General features: G+C 45.1%; 1 protein-coding gene across 1 annotated transcript in view; it reads right to left on the bottom strand.

Annotated features, from left to right (window-relative positions):
- Positions 1 to 3,395: 3,395 nt before the first annotated feature.
- PLD5 (phospholipase D family, member 5) overlaps positions 3,396 to 20,916 on the bottom strand; it is a 32,641-nt gene continuing 15,120 nt past the window's right edge. Inside the window, exons 3-7 of the mRNA XM_010152372.1 lie at positions 15,989 to 16,186; positions 12,086 to 12,225; positions 9,899 to 10,064; positions 5,589 to 5,703; positions 3,396 to 3,631 (exon numbers count right to left, since the gene is read on the bottom strand). Of these exons, the coding sequence (XP_010150674.1) occupies positions 3,396 to 3,631; positions 5,589 to 5,703; positions 9,899 to 10,064; positions 12,086 to 12,225; positions 15,989 to 16,186 (855 nt within the window). The remainder of the gene's footprint in view (positions 3,632 to 5,588; positions 5,704 to 9,898; positions 10,065 to 12,085; positions 12,226 to 15,988; positions 16,187 to 20,916) is intronic.

Raw genomic sequence — 20,916 nt, 5'->3', positions numbered from 1 at the left:
TGTGAGGAACAGTTAAACAGAAACTTGTATCAATAAGGCACTAGTAAATGTTTGCAGCAAACAACAATTACAGTTTATATTCTTCAGGAATAAAGCCGTTCTGTTTAGGAAACTGCCTTTAATATGACAGAGTTACCAATGCCTGTTAGAAGGGGGTTAGAGAAAGTGCATCTTTTGGATTATGCCTGTGAGAACGCAAAGCCCTGTTAAGTTTGGAAACTGCGCAGTGCTGATACTCGAGAACTAAAGCAAGAGGAAACTGGTCTAGATTCTGATCCCCGCTAAACCAGCGTGCAATCACCACAATGGATTTGCTCCAGGTTTATTTACATTGGTAGAAGGATCTGAAGCCAGAATTGAGGCTGCTGTGGCAAACTTGGTTATGCTAACCCTAACCAAATAATAAGTTATAGACCCCTTCAACAGCTTCAAAAAAGAATCTGGTATTTTTAATTTCTTCCTTGCTAAAGTCCAAGGATGCACTTTGTCTTTTGGCTAATGTAACAGACCAAAGCCTTCTGTACTACTTTGGAGCTGCTGCCCTTCTAAACAGTTCCTAGAATATCAGTCCATACTTTATACCAAATGACACTTGAGTCTGCCAGTCCATTTGGAGGATGGCTGACTGCTATTTCACACTAAAAACAGTTCAAAAAAACCCCAAACTCTTCCATTCATGAAAACAACATACTGCCACTTTTAAAATGTACTTTTATGTATCAGCTCCTGTGGGGGATTGTTAAAGCACCCGAATTTTTCATCAAGCCAATAAGAATGCACTTGTAAACGAATGGATCTGGTTATTCTTCATGACTGTATTTCCCTGGGATCTGTCAGTAAAACTACTACGTCTGAATCACTCATTTGGTATACTAAATGGAAGGTCAGTGGTAACTCCACAGTCTTGATTTCATCACTAAATCCTGCCTTGTAAACAGACAGGTTAGCTGACATATCTCTGTTGCACTCAGATCCTCCATTATTTGTACAAGATGTCATTTAGAAAAACTTAGCACACTTCTAGTGTCTGTAATGCAGGAGGGAAAAAAAATACATGGATTAATTCCTGAATATTATTGCCTTCAGGTGCTACAATTAATAACTCTGGGCAGTGGGGTTTTTTTGTTTGCTTGGTGGGTTTTTTTGTTTTGTTAGGACTTATTCCCAAGTTGATCTCAAGCTTTAAGATTGCCCATCCATGGGGCTCTCGGAAGCTTTACAGATACCTCAACCAGCCTTTAAGAGTGTGGTGGGTGGGTGGGTTGGTTTGGGTTTTTTTTAGCTTTGACTCATAAGACTAAATTAATTGATGAAAATTTCAGCCCATTTATACCACCAGAAATATTTATTTCTTAAATGAAACAGAAAAACCCCATCAAGTAAATGAAGTGCTGGGAATCTCTCTCCCATACTTGCTGTACATATTCCAAAGTTACGTACAGAAGGAAGAATAAATCAGAAATTTCTCTTCACAAAGATCTTTCCTTCATAGCAACTCGGAAACCTTTTCCTTTTTCGATGTTTGTTTCTCCTATGAATGCCAGAATCCATGCTTTTCTGTTTGTGTGGGAGGAGGCTAATAAATGGCATGTGTTTATCTGAGTATTAGAAAATGTTACTGAGCATCAGAGCTGTGTAGAATCTTGTCCCTAAAAGCTGACAACTTTATAAAAATTTTGTTAAGTCAGTATTTTCGGTGGGATGATGTACGTCTTGGCAATTGGCGAAGAAACAAACACTCTGTGTCAAAGGTGTGCCTTTCGCAGTCGTCACTGGTTTTGTGGTTGGTGTCCAGCTGGCAACGTGGAGTTGTGCAGACCTTACCTTGTAAGAGCTTCCTAAGCTGTGCTTATGCAAAACTGAATGGTAGGTGACGCCCCTGTTGTGAAGGCCAAGGTGGGGTTTTACCACCTTATTAAGATTCAAATAGTAGACTGGGACATGGTTTTCCTTCTCTTTTTGCTCACTGCTTTCAAAGTGTGCCTGCAGCAGCCTACAGCCAGGTGAGAAAAGCCTGCACCTGGGAGGAAGTTCTGTGTATGTTTACCAAAATGCAGAACATGGTTTGGTTTCACAACTCCATTTCTCCAACAGCAGCAGAGGGATAGGAATGAAACTTTCCTGTTACGAAACTAAGCCGTTGCAGGTCTGACTGCAGAAAAATCTGTTGTCAGACAGCTGTAGATATCTTTTAAAGAACAAATTTACACTCTTAGAGAACAGTTGCTTCTTGGTGCAACCGAGTTGTAGTTGTATAGGCACACTGAAGCTGTGGCCTAAACGAAGGCATCACATTTCTGTTTGTGCTGATGTATTCACCCACATGGGTGACATTTTAACAAAATGCCATTTCACAATTCCTCTTTTTCTTAAGTAAAAAGTTTTAAGAAAAAACTTCAGGGTGTAAAAATCAAACAAAACGACTGTGATCACTTAACAACGATTATTGCATGATTTTGCATACCACTTGACCTTCCTGAAAAGTAGTATTTGATTTTTATGTAGGCAGTGGTTGGATAATGAGTCATCACAGAGCTGCTGACTCGCATTTGATAAACACTTAACTTGGGGAAGAAATTTTCTTGATTACAAAAAAAACCCAGAAAAAATCAGTCTTAGGTCTTTACTAATAATCCAGAGCTTTTCATTGTTAGATGAAACACAGTATAACTGGAAATAACTATTATGCTGAAAGGAATCCACATTACTTTGATAAAGTCCATTTATCTGAGAGGTTTTAGGGATTATGATGAATTTGATGAGGCCAACCCCAATCCCTCAAAACCTTCTCATACTTTTGGGAGATGAATGAGCTAGCAGCCAAGTAACTTGTGTATTTTAAGGCTAGTTAGAAAACACAGAACAGTGATACTCAAACTAAATGCTCGAACCTAGGAAGAGTTTGCATGACTGGGTATTTATGTAAAGGGAACAATTTATATGGGAGAAAGTTTGCTTATTCCTTTGTGTTTTCTAATACAATAAATCTACCATCTACTTGTATGTCAGTAACAACTGATCTGAGAATGCAATTTCATAGCTTGAATCTTGGTTTTGCCTCAAGGTCCATTCTAGCCAGGATGGCAATTGGGGAAAGTCCTAAAACTGAAACGGAAGAATTGACGCGTGCCGTTAAATTCAAATGCGGAACATCAAAGTTAACATGGAAGCAGAAATGACATTCAGTGTCAGAAGTAACAAATTTCAAAGTCTTAATTCACTATAGAGAATATAGTTTAGACAGTTTTTAGATAAGTGTGCTTTTTCCTAAAAACAACCCCCCCCACCCAAACTTTTTTTTTGCTTTTTCTTTAAGTCTTTTGTCTGTAGAAAGGAAAGAGGGCTACACCCCGATGTGATTCTTCATTGCCATACTAAACAGTCAGACAGTCTTTCTAATTCGCATTGCTCATGGCAGTCTTATTTGACGTTGCTTTATTAAGTTTGTGATTAAAGCAGTTGGGGATTTTTGTTGGCTGTAAACTTTTGGCATAATGTGAGTACCAGTCCCTTTCAAAAACAGCCTTGAGTTGCTTAATGATGCTTGTGCTGTTCCCCGCATCCGCTTGGTTGATAACAAGGCCAGCTCCAGCATTCTGCGTAAAAGCATTTCCTACCCAATCAAAATTACCTACAAGTAAAGGCAGGAATACACAATGAGTTTCTAACATAAGATAACGTTAAAACTAAAGAAAGCAATCTCCCTAAAGGCAGTCCAGCATGATACAGTGTCATTCCCCCCAGTGCCTACCTGAGCAGAGAGGGAAACGAGTTTTCTATACTAGCGGGAAAGAAAAAGTTCCGTTAGGTACCAGCGGGTAGTGCAGATAATTTCTGGAAGTTTAACAGCTCTACTCCTTCATAAGTGAAAACCAGTTCTTTTATTTATTCAAAACTAACTTGCAGGTATTGTGTTACTACTCCATTTACTTCCCACATTGGCCACTTCAGTGCCAAGAATGAAAATACTGTTTTTTCTCCATAAACAATTTTTCTGCATAAACAAGCAGATGGGATGGGGAATGGTGGCTCCATAGTGCTGAGCCAAAGCAATAGATCTCTTACAGGTTACCCATTGACAAATACTATTTCAGGAAAGAACACCAGGTTTAACTGGTTTATGCCAGTTACTACCACCTTTGTTGAAGTCTAAGGTAATGAAGGAGCATTTCAGACCCTGGTGATTGCAAAGCAAAGAGGATAATTGGATTAATGGAAAACAGGTAAAGCAAGCCTTTCAGTTATTTCTCTTTATTTCACTAGAACTATTGAAGTGGTACATTCATCACACATGCAGTATTTTGGAGACAAAATGCTGTTACTAACATCATCTTTTAAAACAGTATCTGAACATACATAAAACATGGAGGGATCTGAGAAATTTATACACTGTCTTTCAGTGTCATTTCGGCTGATTCAGCAGGAAATGTTAAGAATTCTAAAGGTTGTCAAGGATGGTAAATTGAAGCCTCATCATAAGGGACACTTCTTCCTACGCTTTCAAGTAAAAGATATATCAGGTCCTTAGCACCCATTTGTGTGACTTTGACACCGCTTTGATTATTTTATTTATATATATGTGTGTGTGTGTGTAAGGACAGTATGAAAGAAAAAAAACCCCACAACTCAGCTACTGAAACGTGATGCGGGTCTTGGAAAGAGTTTAAAATGGAGTGAAAATAAAAGACCTGGGTAGGTTGAGAGGTGTGTGTGTTCAGAGCCCATCAAGGTGAGCTTTTCAGAGTAGCCCTTGGTTGTATCTCTGCACTGCTTGGGATGCTGCATTCTTCACACGTGCATAGGCATGCTTCTGGGCCGCAGCCTTTGACCGCCCTCACTGGCTTAAAGCCCTTTGCAGGGAGTTAGGGTGAGGAAGGAAGCAGCTAAAGCATCAAGCTGCAGCCTATTGGCATGCTATTTTCTCTCTCCACTTTATAAAATCTTGGAGTTACTTTTTAATTCGGTAGCAGTTTTCTGATTCTGCAGCTCCTGCACAGCTCAAGCAGTCAGATTTTTTCAAAAGGTAGTTTTAAGCCTGTATTCAGTGAGCATTTGACTGATAATGAACTTCTTAGATGCCTTACAGCGACTTTACTGAAATACACCTTTTACCCAAAATACCTATTAGGTATGTACCTAATGTTAGAAAGGTGTCTGACATGTCATTCCAGTAAATGGAGTAAGGCTTCAGAAGATGAGGATGATGGGCATTTGTATGGTATGTACCAGGACTGACCATAGCTTCACTAATAACATGGGAAATGGAGAACAGCCCATCTTCATTGGATTGCAGAGACAAGAGTACCTTAATAATCCAGTTTATCGCTACTTCATGGAGTGTTGTGTTTGTGTTTTCAGTCTGCTTTTAAATACTGCAAGCAGAATGGTGCTTTTGAGAAACTGACTCATAGGGGGAAAAAAAAAGTTTCTGAAGTGAGAAGGGGCTCAAAGCTCAGTCGTCGTTCAGTTTCCCAAAGAAATGAGACTACTACTTTAACTTCATAAGGCTATCAGCTGTAGGTTCCTGCTATACAAGTGGGTGTTATTTCTGACCACAAACTAGAGTCTCTTAAGATGTGGTTACTTACCAATGTACGCAGCTCCGTCGGTCACCATGTATTTGTTACGATTTAGTTTGGGGAGGGAAGTGTTCTTCTGTTCTTTAAGAAAGCACGCACTCTCTTCCTCAAGGTCAAAGAATTTCTGCCATAAAACAGAAAGGAGTGCAGGTTAATGAGGACCGTTCTGTGTATGGTTTGTTCTCTACTGAAAATGAGTTAGTGCTACACAACAGCTTGAGCTTTTATAGCCAAGCATCAGTTTTAATAAAACACTGCATGCTGTATTTCCCACTAAATTCTCAGTTTGCGTTACTCACCGTGCCTTGCCGTTCAGAACTATACAAAGTATACCAGGTACTAAAAGCAACACAGTGTCAGGCAGTAAAAAAACCCATCTTTGTGTTCTGCGCGTTACTCACCGTGCCTTGCCGTTCGGAACTATACAAAGTATACCGGGTACTAAAAGCAACACGGTGTCAGGCAGTTAAAAAACCCATCTTTGTGTTCTGTGTGATCAGAGCCAGGAACGTTTCCTTAGCTCGCTTCCTCATCCATCAAGGGATATAGGGATTTGAAGTCTGCTTCAGGCTTCAGATTGGCAGGCACGCCAACAGCTGAAGGAATACCTTCACTTTGCAAAAGGAGATTTGCTGATTTCAGAAGCTTCCCAGGATTAAATCTGTTGCGGCGAGATCAAATTTACCAGAACAACAAGAGGAAAGTGCATCTGTTCTCACCCTTAAGGCTGAGTTAGATTTTTTTTTTTCCCCCCTCCTTTTTAATGTTGGAGCTATATGCAGTCCTGGTCTGCATCTGTGCCGGACAAAAATGAGGCTTCCAGCACAAATCTAAGTATTGTTTGTTTCATCAGGGAAACTAATAGCTAGACACAGATTCCAAAACCAGAAGTCGAGAGTAACATGATGGAGAAATTAAGTATTTACGGCATGACTGGGAAACTTTGATTGAGGTGATGGTGTAGATCCTCAGAACAAACCTAATTCAGGACGTTACTGTGAAAGTAACTGGCTAAGACACTGAAAAACGGTATTTAAACACACCCCACCTCACCCCCAAACCTCCTTGATCACTCTTGGGGGTCTGTTTTCCATAACGCAAAATTAATCTCCTGAACCAGTGCTCATTTTGATACAAACCTTGGACGCAGTGGACGCAGCTTTCTAGGTTATGGAGATGTCTTTCAGAATTATCTTACTTGTCTGAAAACCCACCGCAAAGCACTAAATTCGTTACTGAAATGGGGTGATCTGTGCTGTAGACTACCTCACCAGTTAAAGTCAAACAAGCCTGTAGGCATAGCACCCAGGCAGTCAGCTTTACAAAGCATTCTTTACCCGGCCGAGGATGCAGGCAATTCCAAGCTGGTTTTCAGTGAACTGCTCCCCCTCCTACTGCAAAATGTGCTGTTACCGGGAGCACCAGTGTTAGGTGCTACACCACTGGCTGCTTCAGAACTGCATACAAAGACTCATTTATAAAAACCTCTTCTTAATCATCAGTCTTCATCGTTACAGTTTGGTTTTCCTTGGAGAACTCTGTGTTCTGAACAGGCTTATCTGCAACTAGTGTCATCAGCCCTACTTAACATGGTTTAGTTGCAGACAAAAGGTTGAGCAGCCCAGAGGCTGCTGTTATCTATCACTTTATGCTGTGGACTCTGTCAGAATCTCTCTCTCCACCACTGGAAAATATACTGGGGTAAATTTTATGCTGTCAAGGGCTGTACCAAAACTGCTTGGAAGGACTCGTGTAAAATCCCAAGGCTGGTTCAGGCTCCTGCTGATGCCACCTCTGAGGAGTCTCAGTTCTTGGACTGATGCTTCCCAGCCCCACAATGATGCGTGTTTATTAGGGCTGAAGCAGGTTTTTAGTGCAGTAGAAGTAAAATTCCAGGAGTGTATGTTTTGCCAATGCTCAGATACTGGATGGTACTGAGGTGCAGTTTTATGCTTCACAGCTATCACAAAGTTGTTTGCTTAAACAGCCTCTGAATTTCATATGTCACCGCATGCCTGCTTAGCTGTACACAGCCTTGTTACCTTCCACTGCTTAATTTTTGTAATGAGTTCAAATACCAGCAAAATTCCAAGGATGAGTGGTTTGAATTTAAAAACAAGCACAACAACCCAACCTGTTTGAGCGACTGCTTTATAAAGGGCATTAAAAAGGATTATTGTATGTAAAACTGCAGTAAGCTGTCCTTTAAATGAGATTTATATTGTATGTTCACATGTAACTAAAGTGCATGGAGAAATCATACCTTTAATTACAGATTTTTAACACCACTAACAATTACAGCATTACACTTCTTAAAATATTGGAACAAAGCATCTTTGCAGCTGTGAAGTCAAGTTCACTAGGTATTGGGGGTTAGTTTTCAGACAAGACTGCAACTGTGTGCCTGAGAAACTGTTCCACAAACACACACCCACCACAGGAAGTATGTACTTGGCAAGCCAGAGATGGATCTGAACCTTCCCAAAAGGGTCTTGAATGTTTGGATAAAGCCAGAAGAAAACGGTGGTGGTTTTCCTGGCACAACAAAACAGGAACGGAGACGGTTAGCAGCCACAGGGTGTCTGTCAGTCAAGGGTACTTGCCGTACCTCTTTACAGGGATGTGGAGGATACTGTAGGGAATAGTCTAAAGGCAGTAGTACTCAGGGTAGGAAACAAAATGTCACGAGTTGTCTTCTTGACAGTCTTAGGAGATTTAGCAAAAACTTAGGTACCTTGATGTACAAATAGTGAGGCATAATCATCATCTAAGATTAGAGTTGTCACACTGATCTAGATTCAGGAGGTGCACTGCACTGAGAAATCATACGTTAACATTCTGCTTGTATAGTAACTTTGCAAGAGAGCAAATTTCAGATTCAGGCAGGAAAACATAGAAGGCCTGAAAATGTAATGTGTTCTCCAGCAACAGCAGAGCAGCTGTTACCTCCCTGACAGTACTGATACAGGCAGGGAAACCCACCTGCCCTCACCATCAAACAGACACCGGTAAACTCTGCCTGGGCTCTTCCTCATACCAAGGCTTACTTAAGGCAGCGACTTACCCGGGGTGTGGGACACGGGACGCACAGTACAGAGGTACCCGAGGTGCTTTGTACCTTTACAGCAATTTACATGTGGGGGGGTCTCATGTTCTTACTGGAAGCTCTATTGGCATTTTCTAACTGCAGATATTCTAGCTAGGCTATCTACCTGGAATAGATGGCTAGAAAAGTTTCATTTCCTTTGAGCATTTAGTTGTTGACACAGTAATTCTGCAGTAAAGATTTTACCAGCTGTAAACAGATGGAAATGGAAAAGAGTATGTAGAACATTAGGTGCAACTGAAATAAAAAATAATTCTGAACAATAAAATAGAATATTGAATGAAGACAAGCTAGAAGTTACTCAAAACTGAAGTGGCTTTAGCCATCTGTGGACTTTTAAAAACACGCTTTATGCTGCTTCTTACCTAGGAAGCTTATAATAACCATGTATGTTACAACAAAAAATTGTTCCCATTTCAACCCATTTCTAGACATGCATAAATACAACTCAGCATGCGTAACACCAACAGTACTTGGTTTTTACAACTGTCGATTTTCAAAAGCTAAAATGATTTAGTGGATTATCAAGCTAAGAAGTCAAAACAATTTAGCAGGTTATCTAAGACAGTTTATCTGCAACCCCCACCCAAAGCACCAGAAGACATTGATCCAGGGTGACTGATTGCTAGTGTTCCGTAACTTCATGGAAAGGAACTGTGTCAACCTGAAAGCGGTACCACACACTGTTCTCTAACACAACGGTAACGCGTACGGTAGTATTTCTCGCTTTCCCGTGTTGCACGTCTAACGTGCTCACATAACGGTTGCTCTGTCTCTGCAGTTCTGCACCTGTAGCCTGTACGTAATGGAAAAACCTGAATTCCTTTTCCCTGTACTTTCTACTTGCCTAAAGGAAAAGCAGATGCTTACACAGTTGATGAGGTTACACGAGGCCAGGCCAAACCACGTTTCTGTGCGGTCACATTTACAGCCAGTGTAAGCATGACCTGTGACCACGGTTCACTCCGTTAGCTTTGCTGCGGGGGCCCGGATGCCGTGGTTTACAGGGGCTGTCCACCACCCAGCCTGCTTTCTGGTTTTGTGCCGTAATTTCTACGTCTGTCACTGCTAGGAATGAATTCAGTCCGTTCTGCTGTATTTCTCATGTTACTTAATGCAATTTATAGGCTTTGATAGTGGCAGGAAACACTTCTCAGTTGTGAAGTTTTCTTGATTTTGTGGGGGGGAGGGTAGCAATACAGCTGATACTTACAACTTTCAAACTACAGCTTGGAACTTCAGTGCAAATAGCTTTCAGAGATGAAACAAAGTTAAAAGTGAGGGGATCTGTATCTCTTGAGAAACTTATGAGAAGTCGTACTTTAATACTTCGTAAAACTAACGCTTCTCTTATCTTCCCATCTAAATATGGCCAGTACCTGTGGAGAAAGCATACAGTATATTCAGAGAACTTAAAATAATCTGGGATCTTTATGCAGTCTGGTCTAGACATCACAGACAAAACATGTGAACTTCCTTGGCTTTCTGTTGAAAGAACGCCATTCCCATCTAAAGGGTTTTTCACTAAACAGGTCTGCCAGCATCCTTTTTGTGTCACCCTGCCCTGCACCAAAACTGTCACCGAGGGGACGGTGAGGTTGCGGAGGGTTGGGCCCATCTTCCATCTGTGTGGGTGTACGGAGAGCTGCCAAAACCCCTGCACAGGTGCCTGGCCCGCCCCTGGCTGGGAGAGCTGCTTCGGAGCTCTTGCAGTGCTAGAGATTTTAGCTGTGGCCGGAGGGTGCTGCTTACCCAGCCCAGAGAGAGGGACGGGAAGGGTTTTCTGTTGGTTACACAAGGAAGGGAGCACCAACACTGGATCCCAACCTGGCTGCCATCCCTTTTTTCCTCTCTCCCAGGACTGTACAGGCTGGGTCTGGAATGTCTGCTGTGATTTCTTGCATGGGAAAAGGATTGCTGCTGGATGCCTACATCCCTCAGTAGCAGATGAAGATGGGTTGTTTAAGGAGGATGCTGTGTTTTGTCCTGATGAGGATGGCAGAAATTCTGCCGTGAATGGGATGGTGGCTTCCATGGTGGTATTCCTACAATTGCTAGTTAGCATTGCGGTCCTGCCCTTTGGTGGGAGCGGGTCAGGACAGGGAGAGTTAGACAAAATGCTTGCTTTCTTTATTCCACAGCAGCATCAAAGCATTTGGGCTAATGAAGCCTGAGCTCTGCAGTGGCAGGAAATAACTTGTGAGAACTGGGAGCCGACAAGGTCGGGAAGCTGTGGCAGTGCCTCAAACAGAAAGCCATGCTGTAGGAACAGTGTTGGAAGAGTCCACACAGATGGCTTCCCTGGGCCCCCCTAATCCAACAGATCTCTGAATTCTGCAGGCATGAGAACAAAGCAGGGAGGAGGATGGGAGGTAGCATCAACTGCAGCACTGTAATGGATCTGCGCGCTAAGTTCCCTTCCAGCATAAAGGAGAAGCGCGAGGGATGCATGTTACGGAACAGATTCCGACAGCACTGCCCACTATTCTTTCGCTGTGAGAGAGGCTGTACTTAAGGAGTTTATTGGAAAAACCCACTTGTAAATTTGAAACAGCTTATGCTCAACATCACTCAAACGATACTAATTTTTTGAAAAATCTGAACCAAACATCTTTAATTATACAAAACTGGAAAAAAGCACGTCACCACGTGTGGTTTGGCTTAGCTGTGTTCAAGGAAAGCGCATGGAGGGAATGGTGAGCTTTACTAGATGCTCAGTTCATTGCCAGTGTTACCGAGAGTAGGGGGGACCACTGGATGCTTGAGTGGGATGGTTTTATTACACCGTGGCTCCAGTTTTGGGTCATGAGTGCGTATGGTCCACAAGAAATGTGTTTAAAAATCACTTGGTTTTGTTTGGTTTTAGCAACTCTCAATTAACCAAAAGGTGAAATAATTCAAATGTAATCTGTGCTGAATTTGGAATTCTCGTGTGTATTTCAGTAAAATAATGACATCTCCCAGGTTGTGTACGAGAACCCACAACATGCTATTTCCCTCAACGCTCACACAATCTTTTCTGAATATCTGTATGAGACTCATAAAATGCCAATGGCTGTGTTATCAAGATAATGAATACAGTAGTGTAAGAGATGGGATTCATGTACAAGCAGGTTCTTGTATTCCTGGGTCCCAGTCACTTGCAGATGGTCAGACTAGACAATTTCTGATCTCTTTTGATAGGCAGATCCAAAGCTTAGGACCCAGAACTGGAAATGTCTTCTTAGGTCCCAATTCTGCTCCCATTTAAATCAATGGCAGAACTCTCACTGATTTTAATAAGAGCAGAATTGGGCCCCAAGAAATTGGTCCACAGCAGTAACTACTCTCCTGTGGGTTCATTTTCTCCGACAGGCCTTACTGGCATTATAACGTGCTAGTCCTGGGCACGGACACTCACCGTTTGGCATTGGTATCGATGACGATCGGCAAGTAGTCCATGACAGCTATGTATACAAACTGTTTTGCGTCGTCGATAACACTGTATATAGCTTCAATATCCAGGACTCTGTCCTTTGGGCAGAAGAGTTTAGGTGAATTCTGTGAAGGGAAAAGTTCAAATATGGCATTTAAAATAGGTGATTTATTCTCTGTTCCACTCATTCTTCTGAAGATGGCAAGCAGTACCCTTTATTTTAGTAGAGACTATTAACTGATAGCTGCAGCTGTCCTGCTAGAATACTCAAAGGTAGAGGAGAGCGATTTGCCTCATTTCCCCTTTAAACCCTCACCATTCAGACATAACTGTGGGTAAAATGCAGAGACACCTTGAAAACAACCACTGCTATCAAAGCAGCTCCAGCTGAAGTTTCATTTCAGAGAATTTTGTTCCAAGGAGTCCCAGCTGGAGTAGTATCTCTGTTCTTACCACACGAGCCATCACTTGCTACAAGGAATTAAGTCTCTCATGTCGGTTCTGTTTGGTTCCATGCAAAGGCCCCGTTTGCTCAGTCACTGTCGCAGCGAGATGCTGCGGTTTTGCGACAACCTTTACCTTCAAAATCTAGCTTCAGGTATGAACTAACTCTGCCTGGTACCGAGCCACCTGGGGGTAAGCCCGGACCTGAGCCAGTTTGCCTTTTGCCTAGGGCTGTCGGTCATAATCGGCCTGACTGTGGCAGAGGCGCCCAGAAGCGGAGCCACCTGCCAGGCTGCTCGCAGGCAGCTGCCCAGTTCTGGGAGTGGAGGTTGTTAGGGGCCCTGCACAGAGCTGCAGCAGGTGCCGTGTGTCCTTTTCCTAACAGACTGCTCCCTCACCTTCTCACCTCTGTTACCCACTTGGGTTGCATCTCACGTCTGGATTAGTGTTTGCTTCAGGGACAGATCCTGGGGCTTTGAGGAGTCTTTATCTTTCAATACAATGCCTGTCACAGTGCTTTCTTAATCACTGAACAGTGGTCTCAAGGATTTACTACAAGTAAGTTCAGAACATACTAGAAAATTAACAGCAGGACTTCAAGACCAATATTCCAGATCTGTTCCTGAACCCTAAGAAAAACAACCAAAACCTCTTGTATTTTATCAGCCAGTCTGAAGATGAGTTTGTTGCTAAGCAACGTGATAGCCACAATTCCCGAGTATGAGGAATTCGGTGACTGCGAGTTACGCTGCTCGTTCTGTACAGCACAAACACTGAAATAAGTTTTCAAAGACCGAATTTCGACTCAAGAAAAAGTGTAAAGTGATTTTGTTAAAAATCCTTTACATCCACGATCTGAAACTCTTAACAGGCTATTGCACCGAGATTTATTCTTACACTCTCACTATTTCTCTGAAGAGAAGTTTTAAGTTACAGAACAGCTAAAGAATGGAATTCGTATGCGTTGTCTTTTTCAGATGCGTTCAGTAAAACGACCAGAAAGGTAAAGATACTTGGCAGAAAACCTTCTGTTCAAGACCTCGCTGTACCACTTGTGTTTGGGTGTGCCACTTGTTACCCGCCGGCACGGCTAACCCCCTCTGTGCTCATAAAATAATAGCTTGGTACTTCTGTCAGCATCAGCTGCCCAGTGCTTGCCATTCGGATTGCATGCCCTCTCGATACTTCTTTCGCCTACCAGGAACAGGCCTGTGTTCTCGCTGGGCAGCGCTACCTTCCCGTGCCCCTGGTCGGCACCACACCAGCCTAGTGCAGCTCCAGGACCGCTTTCAGAGGGGCATGCTGGCCAGCACTGAGAATTTGCTAGTGAAAAGCTCAGGAAGGAAGAACCAGCCCAACTGGCTGTGACTAAAAATTCAGGTAGCTCTTGGAGTTGGGCTGCTCTGAGCTTCTGGAGTACAGTGACTCCCTTCCTTTTGTCTTCTGAACTGAAATTTCAGGAGAAGAGGTCTTTGTTGCCCACACAAAAGGAAAACACAGATCATGTTCTGCAAACTGCAGAAGAGCAGTTTTTGTAGAGCCTCTCCCTGCTTGCTTTGTCTCGGATCTCACATTTCTTGAAGTTGGCCTTGCCCAGCTTTCCTTACTGGGAGCCCCTCCAGGGCTGACTTTCAGCTGGATTTCTCCAGTTCTTACAGACTGCTTAGAAGGGAGATAGGAGCTCATCTCACAGCTCCTTTGCTAACTCCCCGAAAAGCAGTCCCTATGCTGGGCCTTGAGACTCTCCAGAACCAACGGAAGCGTACGTCTCTTCAGATGGCTGTTAATTCTGGCTGTCTTGGGCACTTCCAGACTGCCACTCCAAAATGCCTCTCTGTCTCTCCACTGGTTGCAGGAGTGTGAAAAATCCCAGACACGTGAACGTTGCGTGGCTCCCAGGAGGTGAAGGTAAACTCCGCCCTGTAAAACCGCTCACCTGCACCAACGTCTGTGCTAGTGGCTGCACACCCTAGCAGCGTGCTACGTGCCTGGTGCCGTGTTACGCACACAGTGCAGTGGCGTCAGCCCCCCGTTCCATACAGCGTGGTAAACAACTCTGAGCAACTTCATTGCAGTCGTGATTCCGAAGGGGTTGGTTTTACTCCTGTCATTACCTCCATAATGACAGATTCTTCCCATCTTTCGTCATCCCTATTGGTCTGTGTACTTTTTTCCAGGTTTGCTACATTGCTGTCGAGAAGGTGGACTGCTCCATTTCTTCCCATTAAAAATAACACACAGACAGTGCTTCCATGGGGACTGCTGCCTGAATTTTACAAGTTTTAAAATGTCATTTAAAAATAAAACTGAAGTAGATAACGTTCCACGGAAGCATGGATGCTTTCAGTGGAACGGGGTGAAGGAGATTAATCCTTACAAATTACATTGATGAAAATGCAAGCTCTGATATCAAGCTTAGTCTGTGTCATTTTACGTGTCTGCTTAACAGGTCATTTACACCCAAATCACTCACCTTTTATCAACTAGTGAAAATAAACTAATTTAAAGAGCCTCCCTATCCATTTTTGAACATGAGGAAAAATTGTAACACTACAGGTCACTGGAACAGGTTGCCCAGAGAAGCTGTGGATGCCCCATCCCTGGAAGTGTTCAAGGCCGGGCTGGATGAGGCTTTGAGCAACCTGGTCTAGTGGAAGGTGTCCCTGCCCATGGCAGGGGGGTTGGAACTAGATGGTCTTTAAGGTCCCTTCCAACCCAAACCAGTCTGTGATTCTGTGATACAGAGAAAGGGGAAAAGAACAACGCTGAGATGAAATCCTGCAGCATCTCCAGTCATAGCAAATGGCACCCAAGAACAATGTCACAGAAACGAGATTTTAAAAAAATATACTGTGATCTGTCTCTTCTGCACCATAGGAAAAGGCAAATTACTATTAAGAAATCTTAAGACTTCCCTACCAAAGTACCCCTACTGGAATCACCATCACCCAGAACGATCTGGGTTTCCAGCATTACGAGACTGCCAGTTAAGCTCTGTCTTGCGTAGGTGACACCGGTAGCGGGGTCTTACCTCTACAGTCCAGTTTCCAGTCTCACGTGAATGTCCGTTTTAGTAGCTGCTTTTGGTTAAGGACTTAGAGGCAACGTGTCTCTTCTTCAGTTAATTTAGAGAAATACTTAGGTATAGACTTAATTTACACCACGTATGTTCCTGCACGTGGAAACTTCCACCCACGTGCCGTAACACGGCACTTTGATGGACATAACGCAGGGAACCATGAACACCTCCGATTCTGTGAAAAGACACCTGACGTTCTTTTCACGGTTGCTACTAACGCCTACCTACCCTGGTCTCACTACTCTGTGGTTCATAGAGGACATTAGGAGACAAGCAGGTGTTCAATTTCCAGGTCTTCTGAAAAGCTGCTGGATTAAATAAGTGTCTTCCCTCCCTCCCGCTGTGTAACTCACTTCAGAACTTACCGACACGAAAGCTTCTGATTTCGTCTCGTTTAGCTGCAGGGTCAGTTTGTTCTGCGTATCATACACTCCGTACAGTCTCTTGGACCAGCTGGGAGGTATTTTATTCTTGTATCTCAGTGAGCTGTACAGGGCAAATATCCTTTGTAAGTCCAGGACCAGGCAGCTACAGTTGTACACGACGACGCCGAGTTCCTTCATCTGTGGAGTGAAAAGTCCGCACTGTTAGTGACCTCTTGGCTGATGGAGCTGCGGAAGTACGCAGCGAGAGCGCAGGAGTGGCTGAGGGGTGCCTTCCGCTCGGGTAGGACTGTCAACTGCAAGAACCTTCCTAAAAATAACGTCTTTAAAGGCAAACAGGTGAGCTAAACCTTCCAACTCAGGAGTGGGCAAAAGCTGTACCAGGGTTTGTGTGTTCTGTGCCTGTGGCAGCCGCATGTCCCAACAGAACACGGCCCACCCCGTGGAGGGACACAGGGCAGGAGTGATACCGCTTGTCTGACACAGGCACCATTTTCACAAGTGCTCCCCAGGGTTTACTGCTCTAAGCTACAGCGTTCATCTATCCATCCACCCATTTGTTTATTTGTTGTTTTTATATTGTGTCGTTTACAGGAGAAGCAGCCTTTCTGCTGGACGACGTCGGCCCGCGCACTGCTACCAGCGACAGCTTCTTACTTCAGAAACAATGCATTTTCTGTGAGTTGTGGAAAAGGTGAAACAGACGGACTTAAGTGACTTCTCTGCTAGAGAAGGAATATGACACTCCAGCTTCAAATAAAAGGATGAAAAACCATTAGTTTAATACTGTCAGTAGCTGAATTTACTGTGCTGCTATATCCAGCACGATCCAGTGTATAGTATACCCAGTTAGGACACAAAAAGGGTTGGATTCCTAATCCTCCCACTGCTACGGTATGGTACCTCACCTAGGGTGCCCCACAGTTCTTCACATCTAAAAATGGAGCTAAAGCTACTCTTCTCTCATGAGAAGTACTTTGTGAGCATCAACATTCTGACGTATCAGGTGTGAGGAAACGTAGCCCAAATAAATATAGACCTGATGGTACAGTTAAATGCCGTAACCTTCTGCGGACACAGCCTCGCTTTTCCATTTAAGTAAAGGCACGTCCTCTGGCCATCCTAAGTCTCGGTTTGGCAGGGATCCCATTAATCGCACGCCCGTAGTACTTAGGTTGTTGACAGAACTTCATTTACAAACATACTGCCCGGCTTCTGGAATCAGAGCGTAACCCCACGCACACTCCCCTGTCCCTGGCTTTGTAATAGCTCAGGAAAGCACTGCCGTGGGTGTAGATGCTGCTGCCCGCTCGTTCCCATTCACACTAGTTCAGCCAGCTCCAAAAATAAGGTGAGAAGAGAATATACACGTGTATGTTAGAAAACAGTATGTAGGCTAAACATTTAAAGGATTCCTGTGGGTTTTGTGCGGGCAAACTCTCCTGGTAGCAGTCTCGGAAGTCTGTCTGGCATGATGAAGGAAATACGGGGAGTACGAGCCCTCCAGCGTGCTCATCCTCGGACACCAAAAAGTCCCCACTGGTCTTACTGCCGTAGGTGAGCTCTCCAGAGTCACATGGGGTAGTTTCTGGTAGGAGCGGATGTTTTCGTGCAGCCAGCGGGAACCCTGAACCCCACGTTATCTCAGAGCAGGTTCCTGCGCGATCCTCCCCGACTGCTGATGAGAACGGCTGTGCAGGAGCGGGCAGAGGAAGGGAAGCAAAGGGCAGAACCGAACCTTCCACTCCGTGGTGTGTGAGAGGGAACTGGTAGTATCAACACTCCAATGAGAAGGAAACTGAAGGGGTGACACCTTCTTCAGGTCCCCACCCGGAGATGCCGCGTACGTAAGAGCAGGTGACACTGAGCGTCCTCGTTCCCAAATGTTTACTGAATAGATGTGAGAAGTCAGAGTATTTCTGCAAACTTAACTCAGAAAAAAGATGGAATTCCTCCATTAGCCTGCACAACCTGAAATTTGTGGGTAGGTGGAAAATACCGCTTGCTGCACTGCAGCCTTCCATCTACGGCTGAGGCAGTAAATCCATTTTGATGGGAAACACAACTTACTCCAAGCTACGCCCACCATCCTCGTCAAACAGCCTGTGTGGAATAACGTCTTGGCTTTTTCCCCTGGGCGCTGGTGTCTTGGAGGACGCTCCCGTGTTCGGTTCTGGGCTGTCCCCGTCCTCAAGGCACTGTTTGTCTCCAAACATTTTCAACAGCACGTTATCCCTGTTTCGGGGTGCGCTGCCAGCACTGTTCCCGTAATTGCCAGGTGTGCCACTGCAGGGGACTTACGAACGTGTTCCGTTACAGCCATCTGCATAATGTGCTTTAACTGCCTTTCCATGGCTGTTGGGTGACTCCGACATAATTATGTGGTTACGGTTTGCCTTTCATTTATCGGTCCCATTATTGTTCTTCCACTTCATCCCTTCTGTTAAAAGTCAAGATAAAAGTGCCCTCACAGCGCACCAGCAGCTGCCAGGATTGCATTATGTCGGAGCTGCACTCCTTGGAGCAGGAGTGCTTGCTGCCTGTCCCCTCCGTAGGAATTCAAGGATTGCCCTTCTGCCTGAGGGCCTCCTCCTGCACAGAGGTACGAGGCAGCCTGGGGCAGTGATGGGGTTTTCAAATGCAATTTTTAGGAATGGCCACCTAGCCTGACTGGGAAACAAGCATTAGCCACGCCTCACCGCCAGCCAGTCCCCAGGAACAGCTGTACAGGGACCTCTCCTGCCCCTGGGAGCGGGCGGCAGCTGGAGCCAAGGGGGTGCCCTGGCCAAGGCCCTGCCGCTCCCTCGAATCGCAGCCCAAACGAAGCCGTTCCAAGAGCTGTATTTACAGCGCAGTTCCAAACCCTGGCTTCCCACAGCATTGCTTTGGCTTCTCCAGTGTCACGCACGGCGGAAAGCTTTTCCTGCTGCCGAAGCTGTGCTGAGAGCTCTTCCCCAAGTGCATTCCCAGCTAACAACTGGGCTCCTTTCCCTCTCTGGGAAAACACAGTCGTCCTCTTTATCCAGCTGCCTGTTTTCATTAACCTTTTATGAACCTAAGTTCAAATTTCCCTGAACCTGGAAAGCAGATCCAGAGCCGCTGGAAGAGGGCAGAGAGCGGCCCCAACCCTCACTGCGCAGACCTCGTTTCCTGAAGCAGCCAGGTTCAACGCCAGCCTGTCACCCAGGGCTGTCTTGGTTTAGGGGCGGTGCATCACCGTGAAGTGGGAACGACACCCACAGCGCACACACGGCTGCGGGAAAACCCCAGCCGTCTCCGCTCTTGTACGACAGCCCAGTCGGTTTGGAGACCAAAATCATACCCTGTTTCAGCAGCGCCTTCCGCGCGGAGCCTGGCTTTACTCCCGTACACTGAGGCGAGGAGGGACTGCTCTTTTTCCAACGAATCACAGAGCCTGTCTTCCCGGAGGCAGCGTAGAGCGGGCAGCAGGGATGCGCCAGTGAGAGGTTCAGTACGAAGTGGGTATGCCGGCTAGATGAGGGAAGGGACTTTCTCTGCAGTTCGACAGTTGCTGTTGCTGCGGATGTTGCTTTTGAAGCAGTCTCCGAGGAGAAGCAGAAAAACCGTGGGTAAGGTAAAACCCTCCAGGGCCAGAGCTCTTAAGGCCAGGGAAGCTTTTCTTCATCCTGAGTTTTAAAAGCAACTCGGGCGGTAACGAAAACATCACTGAAAAATTGAAGACGATGAAGACATCAAACCCTTAATAAAACGAAGGAGAGTAAATCGGAAGCGAAAATAGGGAGTCACGGCTTTGATTACCTCAAAACGGAACTGAGATTCTGGGATGGTTAAGTTGCAGAGTTGCTTGTGAGCGACATCGTCAGAGCATGTGCTGGGGGCAGGAATGGTTTTCTGGAGAGAGAGTTGTGTGCCCTTCTCATGAGCAGGTTTCTGTCCCTCTTTGTTAAGGGCCACCAAGAGTGCTCTTCTCCGAGAGGGAAAAACACGGGAGCTGGATTTCCTTGTTCCCTACGCCATTTACATTCGTGCAGTGCAACCCTTACAGGCTACCGCGTCACCAACTGCCCGGCCTGTGAGGGCTTGCCGAAAGCACCAGGAAGCGAATGGCTACACGAGACCCAGGGAACTGTGGGTTATACCCCAGGGACCGTGACGCTCCCCCACAGCAATCCGTGAAGCTACAAAAGGTAACGGGCACGGCCTCGCTAGAAAAACACTGGGGTTTATGAACAGAGGAGGACAAAGAGCAGGATTTCACAAACAGGAATTTCTGCTTATTCTTTTCCCTTGGACATTTGTAGGAATCATAAGGAATTAAAAAACCAATTGCACGGGAAAATAACGATTCAGGGTGTGGACCCCCTAGCACTGTAAACTTCGTAAACCAGGTGACAGTGTCAGCGAGACTTTCTAAATGCACTTGGGTTCGCTGTCATGGGTTAGACCAGGCATACGACGTGTCCTTGTCCCGCGTTACACAGGCCAGACGGCGCGTTTCACATTTACCTCGGGCTGCGCTGGGAGGCGGCCCTGCCGTGTAGGCAGGGCGCTCTCCGACCTACATAAGAGTGGCGCAGTCTGGCTTGCAGCCTACCAGAGCCGAATCGTGCCAAACCTGGCAGGAGCCTCTGGAAGCCCCTCGCTAATTTCTTTGCAAGGAAAAGGTTTCTTGTAATCGCTCAGGCTTCAGCCTAATCCTGAAACCGAGAGGCAGCTCTCCCCAGGCACAAACTGCCATTTGCCCAAAAGCTCTGACACCAGCACGTGCCAGGCATCCGTTGCCTCCGCCGCAGACACTGGATTAAGGACAGGTACTCTACTGCGCGCAACGTTTGCCAAGCGGACTGTTTTATATACAGGGCTGTGCGTGCACCTGCCGTTTGCCCGTGTCTGAAAACGTACTTAATTGTGCTTTTCAAGCCTGTGAT

This window comes from Eurypyga helias, unplaced genomic scaffold (genome assembly GCF_000690775.1).
Source record: "Eurypyga helias isolate BGI_N326 unplaced genomic scaffold, ASM69077v1 scaffold20295, whole genome shotgun sequence".
Classification (NCBI taxonomy): domain Eukaryota; kingdom Metazoa; phylum Chordata; class Aves; order Eurypygiformes; family Eurypygidae; genus Eurypyga; species Eurypyga helias.
The sequence above is the reverse complement of the archived record's forward strand: the minus strand, read 5'-3'. Positions and strand labels throughout refer to the sequence as shown.